General features: G+C 40.2%; 1 protein-coding gene across 1 annotated transcript in view; it reads right to left on the bottom strand.

The window, feature by feature from the left end:
* Window positions 1-270: 270 nt before the first annotated feature.
* The window catches only part of LOC139262891 (PDZ and LIM domain protein 4-like), a 156,642-nt gene continuing 146,793 nt past the window's right edge, over window positions 271-10,119 (bottom strand). Inside the window, exons 6-7 of the mRNA XM_070878146.1 lie at window positions 8,944-9,064; window positions 271-7,239 (exon numbers count right to left, since the gene is read on the bottom strand). Coding sequence (XP_070734247.1) covers window positions 7,044-7,239; window positions 8,944-9,064 — 317 coding nt within the window. The 3' untranslated portion in view covers window positions 271-7,043. The remainder of the gene's footprint in view (window positions 7,240-8,943; window positions 9,065-10,119) is intronic.

Raw genomic sequence — 10,119 nt, 5'->3', positions numbered from 1 at the left:
AAACTCTGCCTGAAAGGATGGTAGAGGCAGAAACCCTCACCACATTTAAAAAGTACTTGGATGTGCACTTGAAGTGACATAACCCACAAGGCTACGGACCAAGAGTTGGAACGTGGGATTAGACTGGATAGATCTTTGTTGGCCAGCACAGATATGATGGGCCGAATGGCCTCCTTCTGTGCTGTAACTTTCTATGGTTCTATGTAATTAACAGCCCAAGAGAAGAGTATAAAACAGAGCCAAAACAATGAAACACCAAGTCAAAAAAGGTAGTTTGTGTTCACGGCTTTATTCTCATTCTCTAGCAGTGTTTAGTAACATTATGCAATTTCTTAAAAAAAGATGGAAGAAAACAGATTAATCTGTAGCACGATGCAAAAGGACGCGAACATCTAGGGCCAACAAACCACAGTTAAACCTGAATCAGGAAAGTTTGTAGATTACACTATGTACTCGTATTGTACTACATTTGCATAGATTCTGCATTGACAATTAAAAATCAGAAAAGGAAAGAAACAGAACAAAAGTTAATGTCTCAAGCAGTCATATGGTTTATAGTCAAAAACATGGAACTTATTTGTTTGATACAAGATACTAGCACACCGTACAAAGTTAGAAGAGAATCTCTGATATGCCAGCATAGCCCAACAAACTTACAGATTTAAAGAGAACTTTTGACAAGCATTTGAAAACACTGGCCCTTTTATACATCATTGCTGTGCAGACCAATTTCCTGTTAATATAATTGAAGGAAAATGGCACTTTTGTTTAGTCATCAAAATTTGAGAGTTTGACATACCCTGAAAACAAGTCAGATTATTTTGTTGACTAACCATTCACATGGTTTTGACAAATTATAGAAAGTATTGGAAGTTATCAGGTTTTTTCCATGGCAAATCCTGGTTATATTTTGCATGCTGCATGGGTACAAGAGAGGATAAATTGTTCACATCCTTATGTTGCTGGCAGGCCTTGCATGCAGCCAGCAGGTTAGAGACTTTTTTGTCCTTTCAAGCCTTGCCAGCAGCATGGTGCGTTGAAAATTTACCCCTAGATGTTGGAACATTTTAGAATTGGTCAATTTGCATAGAGAAAAAAAAAAGAGAGAACTAAATTGACAATTGGTAGTGGAGATCTACAATTATTAAAATGTTGAGATATATCTCAAGAAAGGGGATGATTGGTTTGACAATCTAGGTAGTCTTCCCTTGTCTGAAATATTAGGTCAGCATGTAACTCACATACTAGCACACCCATTTTGCCATATCTCTCATCTATAGATCTAATATGCATTCTACCATTTTTTGTCTAGAACAAGTCTTATTGCATTTTAATGTGGATTAAGAGCTTCTCGTTTATCTTTACAAGAGATAAATAAAATGCAGGATTGTTGTTAATGCATTAGAAGTTGCTAATCTAGCTGGGAGTTTCAGATGGAACTCCCGAACTAACTTGTAATGCATTGTTAACCACCCAGTATCTTCAATCTATACACACAACACCAACACACATATGCATAACAAACACACCAGTCATTCAGCAATGGTAAAAGTGCTGGAGACAGCATGCAACTGGATACTGTACAAAAAAGAATCTGCGTTCCATTCAACACTTGGATATTTATGCTGAACTAAAATGGTTTACATCCAGAGTGCATTGCTCAGTTCCACAAGAATAACCTCAATCATGAGAACATTTTTATAGAATTACTTCAGTTCCACATATGGGCAAAAAATAGACTAAACGTATAACCTACATTAACTATTCGCAATCCATCCACAGCCTACCAAAATCCTCTGTTAAAGCAGCAGAAATCTCACCCAAGGCCAAGCTTCTATTGACTGGTATATTACAAGTCAGGGGTTTGCTATGCCTACCTAATTAAGTTCAACTCTGGAAAATTCAGCATGTCAGGCATACACAACTCCTGTGGGTTTGACCACATTACAGGCTATTACCACAATGGACAAGGACCCACGAAACTTGCGACTTATACAGCAGTAAAGGTGTTGCCGGAAGAAGTGCAGCAGATGAGGGTTGCTCCGTTGGTATTGCAATACACTATCCACATATCCAAGCCATTCAAAGTGCATGGGAAGTGGTGCTGTTTACACAATAGAGGGTCGGGATACAAAATCAAATCAAGGCAAGGCTATACACCATGACTTTGTGCCAAGTAGATGGGCAAAGCAGGGTAAAAACATTTTCCTTCACTCAGACCGATGCATAGGTCTTTGAATGTTTGCCATGCACGTCAATTGCACAGCAGGGCACACTTTGCAGTACCAACTTAGGCCTGTACTTTTTCCATACCCTTATTCCTAAAAGAATTAATTCAAAAAATTCTTCCATCAGAGTCTCTGTATGATGCATACATCTGTATTCATACCCGTGATAGCGATAGAATAGACACTTAGGCATTACATATGTTCTCCTGACTCTCCGTCTCAACTCAGCTTCACTGTTGCAGGACAGAATGATGCACAACAGAAGCAGAAACAGATGGGAGTAGAGTGCTTTAATATAAAAGCCCTAGAGTTACTTCAAAAGAAACCAACTGGATATCATTGTTACAGTGCAGAGACACAGTGGGGAAAGGTGAAGTCACATACCTCCCCCAAGCTCAGGGTTAGCGCCATCTATTTGACTATTTCTCCAATCTATCTCACTCACGCACTTGCCCCTCCACCCCAGTATACATTCAAGAACTTAAGAACTTAAGAATTAGGAACACGAGTAGGCCATCTAGCCCCGAGCATGCTCCGCCATTCAACAAGATCATGGCTGGTCTGGCCGTGGACTCAGCTCCACTTACCCGCCCGCTCCCCATAATCCTTAATTCCCTTATTGGTTAAAAATCTATCTGTGATTTGAATACATTCAATGAGCTAGCCTCAACTGCTTCCTTGGGCAGAGAATTCCACAGATTCACAACCCTCTGGGAGAAGAAATTCCTTCTCAACTCGGTTTTAAATTGGCTCCGCCGTATTTTGAGGCTGTGCCCCCTAGTTCTAGTCTCCCAGACCAGTGGAAACAACCTCTCTGCCTCTATCTTGTCTATCCCTTTCATTATTTTAAATGTTTCGATTAGATCACCCCTCATCCTTCTGAACTCCAATGAGTAAAGACCCAGTCTACTCAATCTATCATCATAAAGTAACCCCCTCATCTCCGGTATCAGCCTAGTGAATTGTCTCTGTACCCCCTCCAAAGCTAGTATATCCTTCCTTAAGTAAGGTGACCAAAACTGCACACAGTACTCCAGGTGCGGCCTCACCAATACCCTGTACAGTTGCGGCAGGACCTCCATGCTTTTGTACTCCATCCCTCTCGCAATGAAGGCCAACATCCAATTCGCCTTCCTGATTACCTGCTGCACCTGCAAACTAACTTTTTGGGATTCATGCACAAGGACCCCAGGTCCCTCTGCACCGCAGCATGTTGTAATTTCTCCCCATTCAAATAATATTCCTTTTACTGTTTTTTTTTCCCCAAGGTGGATGATCTCACATTTTCCGACATTGTATTCCATCTGCCAAACCTTAGCCCATTCGCTTAACCTATCTAAATCTCTTTGCAGCCTCTCTGTGTCCTCTACACAAACCGCTTTCCCACTAATCTTTGTGGGAATTTTGCAAATTTTGTTACACTACACTCTGTCCCCTCTTCCATGTCATCTATGTATATTGTAAACAGTTGTGGTCCCAGCACCGATCCCTGTGGCACACCACTAACCACCGATTTCCAACCCGAAAAGGACCCATTAATCCCGACTCTCTGCTTTCTGTTCGCCAGCCAATTTTCGATCCATGCTAATACATTTCCTCTGACACCGCGTACCTTTATCTTCTGCATTAACCTTTTGTGTGGCACCTTATCGAATGCCTTTTGGAAATCTAAATACACCACATCCATCAGTACACCTCTATCCACCATGCTCGTTATATCCTCAAAGAATTCCAGTAAATTAATTAAACATGATTTCCCCTTCATGAATCCATGTTGCGTCTGCTTGATTGCGCTATTCCTATCTAGATGTCCTGCTATTTCTTCCTTAATGATAGCTTCAAGCATTTTCCCCACTGCAGATGTTAAACTAACCGGCCTATAGTTACCTGCCTTTTGTCTGCCCCCTTTTTTTAAATAGAGGCGTTACATTAACTGCTTTCCAATCCGCTGGTACCTCCCCAGAGTCCAGAGAATTTTGGTAGATTATAACGAATGCATCTGCTATAACTTCTGCCATCTCTTTTAATACCCTGGGATGCATTTCATCAGGACCAGGGGACTTGTCTACCTTGAGTCCCATTAGCCTGTCCAGCTCTACCCCCCTAGTGATAGTGATTGTCTCAAGGTCCTCCCGTCCCACATTCCCGTGACCAACAATTTTTGACATGGTTTTTGTGTCTTCCACTGTGAAGATCGAAGCAAAATAATTGTTTAAGGTCTCTGCCATTTCCACATTTCCCATTATTAAATCCCCCTTCTCATCCTCTAAGGGACCAACATTTACTTTAGTCACTCTCTTCCATTTTATATATCGGTAAAAACTTTTACTATCTGTTTTTATGTTTTGCGCAAGTTTACTTTCGTAATCTATCTTTCCTTTCTTTATTGCTTTCTTAGTCATTCTTTGCACCAGGTGACGTAGCATATCATGTAAGCAATATTTGAACGGTATCAAGCAGCCACCGTTTTAATGCATGCCCCTCTTCTCTTCCTATAAAAGTCAATCAAGTAGAGCCAGGTCTCAGTCCCACCTCACATACCCTGCATCATTCACTGCTCACGTACGAAGGCAGGAACATCTATTCCAGAGACTCAGGTAGCGAGTTTCAGGAGGGAACCAGAAGGAAGCACTGAGCATGAGTAAGGAGGAACAAGTGGAGGTACTGATAAAGCTACAGCCTCAACCAGATTCCTTCATTCCCAGCCCACCCCCAAAAATAGCAGTTATAATGGAGCCAGTTAGAGGGCCATCTTGTACTCCACTACAAAGAGGCAGGTGACCACTGTAATCCCATGGAAAGTGTTTTGTAATTGATTTTTCTGTGACAATGGAAACAATGTTTGGGTTGCTTCTCTTCTGACAAGCATTTTTTCATGGTCTGATCCAAAAAACAGGAAAAATGCTTCCAAAATAACTAAGCCGCATTTGAAAATTGAATCCAAAACCATTTACCGAAAAACAAAACCCTTTAAGTTTGACTTACCCACAGAGTTTACCTTGAACACATGCTCTCAATGAAAAAGTACTTCCAGCCAAACATTGGGAAATTAAGCTGCTAATTACAGATCCTTAGCGGCATGCAGCATGTAAAAGAAATGAGGCATCCACTCAATGAGGTGTAAATAATGCAGGACCGAATGGAAACTATTAACAGAGATTCCAGCGGGGGAAACAGGCTGCAGTGCTCAGCATCAACGTTCCTAGTCCTGCACCCTCATCCCACTGGTGGTACCAATATCATTGGTTGGAATATCTACTCATATCATTTGCAATATACATGTTCCGTATTACTGCAACTGGCAGCGAGTCAATCTTACTTTAGATCCTATTCACTGACTAATGCTACACAGAAATGAGTATGTTTATACTCTTAGCACGAAAAAAATAATCTAGAGTCCCATTGCATAGGCGGACTAGACATTTCAGAACACAAATAAGTTTAGTTTAGGTCTGCGTATTGGACAGACATATACAATGTGCCCTCAATCTGAACCTACAGATTAATAATAAACTACAGTTTCCAATCAATGTCACATAATACAGTCATTTAAAAAAACACCAAATGGCCAATAATTCATATTAAGTACAAAATTTGAAGAAAGCAGTATCATTACACGAGATGAAATTCATTTCTTGTGCAATCCAATTAAGAATACATCAGCTACTTGATATCTGGAAATCAATATGATTAGTTCCTTAAGGCAAGCAATGTTTATTGTAAATAATGCAGCACATTAGCCATTTGTCTAAAACACTGCAGCCATCAATAATCCAACATGGCAAACAATCCCCCCATCCCCCCCAAAAAAAGGGTGGTCTTCTGCAAACTTCAGTATTTATTTTATTGTATTCTAGTCATAATTAATATATCTGCAAGATCTGGAGGCATTTGCCTGTATATTTGCTTCACATTTAACTTGACATTTTCTACCTGTTAGTGTGTGAATACAGGCTATCAGAAAGGTATTTGGTTAGTTAAAATTCTGAAACATGAAAGCTACAACTTTAAAGAAGCAGCTGTGCCATAAATTTGGCCTTAAACTAAATGAAAAAATAAATACGACTAAAATGCTCATCATGAGCATTTTACAAAAGTGGAATTTTGTATAAAATGAAAAATACTGAACCATAAAAAAAAAACAAAGTCCCAAGTTCAATTGCTGGTCTGCATCGAGTTTGCGGATATAAACTGGAGCAGTGCTAGGATGTTACAACTACTTTGTCCAAGGTTAGAGAGGGGAAAAATAAATCAGGCAACATTTGTTGCTTCGGATCGTGACCCCACGGCTGGAAAGTGCATGCTTGTGGTTATGGACAGGTTTAGGTTTAGCAGTGGTGCCTTCCACAAGAAAATATTCTCTATCAGCACACAATGTCTAGGTTCATGAGAAATGGACGTTTCTGGATGAGGTGCCAGAGCATGACTAGTACCCACATGCAGCAGAATACGAGGAGGAAGGGCAAGTGGGGAGGATTAGAATTCACAAAAAAAATTAAAGTTTGATGCAGTGATCCATCACTGGGTGCCAAACTACTTGAGATCTGTATTCCAAAGACAATTCTTGTAAATTTGTTTAACAGCACTGTATTTGTTTGAAATTGTTTGAACATTTGATATTTTGATGTTTCAAATTGAGTTGTATCATGTCAGTTCTGCATGTGCAGTCATTCAGATTCTAGGCATGGCTTAAATACCAATTCAGATTTAAATTATGGGGTACAGTTTCATTGAGAATCAAGATCTCAAAAGCAAAGATGTAAAATGTTTTTTTTTATATACAGAAAAAAGATGCAGAAAGCACATGCTTAATGCTCACACCCTAGAATTGGGATACACAGCTACAACTTCATATCCCTCTGGAGGCTGCACTCTTGCTTTTGCGTGGGTCTCACAGTATAGTTGCTCTTCTATGAAGAAGTAGCCTTTCTGCTTTAGATTTAATCCACAGTCAGAACACATGAAGCATGGTGGGTGGTAGAGTTTCTCTCGTGCCTTAACAACAGCGCCACTAGAAAGAAAAAAAACAAATGTCAAAGGGATATAGAAAGAATGATTCAGAGGAGAACAAACACGATTTCAGGGTTGACATCACTGAGATGTGCAGAGATAATCTCATTAGAAAATGATGGGATGGTGATGGGAGCCACGGGATAAAATGACGACCAAGCCTTGAAATTAATGCAAGCAACCCATAATGCGAACACTGCATTTTCCTAGTTTTGTGGAAAAGATCAAAGTCAGAAGCGAAACCCAGCAAAAGGAATAGCTGCTTCACACTTCTGCGAGTAAACACAGACTCAGCTGAAGCAAAGGGAAATTGAATCAATTATTGATTCTGCACACAGTGGTTTCAGTCGAACTCACTGATCAAATCTTGAACAATGGAATGGGGTGGAAGGGCTGAAAGGCAACTGCTCACTCCTGCATGCTCATGTATTAAGATCACAGAAGTCAACCAGAGCTTCAGGCTCTCCAGACCAATATTAAATGGTAAATGTCATGTTCAGCACTTTTCCTTTCTACCCTTACCCTTGCCCCCACCTCCCCCTGCAATTCTTTATAAATTAATATCCTTCTTCTGTTTAACTCTCAGCTATCCTACAAATGGCATTGTATGCATGAGACATGGGCACAGGCCCCTCCCTAACTTGCTCTAGATTGTGCGCACCTTAGTTGGTCTTTGCTCAGTGTTTCCCTACAGCAATGCAGCGGAGATTGGGAACGCAATGGCATGGATGAAAATTACAAGCACAAACCCATGTCCAAACACAAACAACAGTTGATTGGATTCCACCAACTAGTCATCAGACCATCCTTGCCAAATGATGCTGGAGATCATGCCAATCACACCAAACTTCTTTCCCTGCAGTGCCGTGCTCATGTGTGCCTTAATATTTCTTATAGGGCTCTACCATTACTGCTGAGTTATGCTTCTTGAGGTCCTCTCAGCACAATTTGTGCTTTCAGTAGTCGGTTTTCTATGTTCACTGCTCAATGGTTCACTCCTTTACTCTCTGGGAGAGTGCAGGCTGCTTAACATGAGGCCAATCACCATCTCATACAGAATAGCAAAAACTGCAACAGATAATAGGATAAAAAGTGCTGCAGAGGCAAAGAAAGATTAAAAACTGGTGTAAAAAGGGATGGATAGCTAAGAATGGAAAGCAGCAAAGGTGAAGAAAAAAGATCTTTCATATTTTATATACTAGCATTGCACTTCAATCCCAAAATGTTGCCAAACACAGAAAATAAGTCAAATACGTGAAATCATTAAGAAGTTTCCAGCAACTTTCTAAAGATCCATACTGTGAAAATGACACAGCTGCTCGCCACCACAAAAAAAAAGTTTTGCTAAACATATAATTGTAATGACAGTGCCCTCTATAATTATGTTTTCACAAGTTTTCTCCCCTCTTCTGTTCCCAAAGGCATTGCAACTACATGCCAGCACTCAAGGGCCCATTCATGCACAAGCATAGACATGTGTATTGGCAGGCTACTCAATTGTGAGGAGCATCACAGCCAAGCCGAATCCTGTACTTGCCAGTCATCCCCACATGGACACTTTTCAGCTGGGGTCACTAGATGTGATTAAGGACAGAAACCCTGGATTATCTTTTTTCCCCCTCAATAGTCCAGCGGAGCACGACTGAGTTCAGTCAATTTAGCACGCATCTAAATGCAATGTCCGACTGAAAGCCTACATACTTACACTATGCCAGTCTCACATCTAGTGCATTGCGGTAACTTCTGTAGCGTGGGTGGAGCATTGCTGAATTTTGCTATTGGAGATTTTACACTTTTGGTGATAGCCGGCCATTCACTTCTGTCACCTGCAAGAAATAGCACACGATATATATATTTAGAACTTTGCTATTAATGTTAGGATTATATATATGCAGTTATACATATTAATATAAAAGTATTTGGCCAGTTTCCAATTATGCCTTCCATGTTGAAACTGCAAGTTGATTTACTGGGATTAAGATGAGATTCCACACAATGATGTGAAATATATTGCCAACATGCAAAGTAACACTCACTATTCACAATTACTTTCTATTACAGACTACAATGCAGTGAAAGAAAATGTAGACTTCTACTGGCAGGCTGTGAAATCATGAAGTAGTTCTGGTAACTTTCTAAAGGTCCATACTTTCAGGTTGCCATAATTATTTTGGAATATTTTGAAACCATGTGAGTTTTATTAGTTCCTGATTATACGGTTAAGGAAATAGTAGAAGGGATCACCTGGTCAGCATACCAGAGTTAAAAAAATTTTTTAAATTCTGTACAAAGCACATTTTAATTTTACTAACAGCCGGTCCTCTCCTTAATTAGTAAGAATCAGAAAAAAGCTAGTCAGCTTCTTTCAACAAACCACATACAATTTGTACTGCCATGAACTCTTCCCAATCTATTGGTCTTTCAAGCCATATGCGAATGAGACTGGGGATGGGACAGGAGACCTTCATTAATGCTGCTCTGAAATGTGCCGTGACCAGGTTTGTAGAGGGATTGGTCAAATCAAATCGCATGGGGTAGCCTGGAGGAGGAATTCATAGAATACATTTGGGATTGTTTCTTAGAACAGTATGTTACAGAACCTACAAGGGAGCAAGCTATCTTAGATCTGGTCCTGTGTAATGAGACAGGAATAACAAACGATCTCCTAGTAAAAGATCCTCTCGGAATGAGTGATCACAGTATGGTTGAATTTGTAATACAGATTGAGGGTGAGGAAGTAGTGTCTCAAATGAGCGTACTATGCTTAAACAAAGGGGACTACAGTGGGATGAGGGCAGAGTTAGCTAAAGTAGACTTGGAACACAGACTAAACGGTAGCACAATTGAGGAACAGTGGAGGACTTTTAAGGAGCTCTTTCAT

This window comes from Pristiophorus japonicus, chromosome 4, assembly GCF_044704955.1.
Source record: "Pristiophorus japonicus isolate sPriJap1 chromosome 4, sPriJap1.hap1, whole genome shotgun sequence".
NCBI classification, from domain to species: Eukaryota; Metazoa; Chordata; class Chondrichthyes; family Pristiophoridae; genus Pristiophorus; species Pristiophorus japonicus.
Note: the sequence above shows the minus strand (reverse complement) of the source record. Positions and strands in the feature narration are given on the sequence as shown.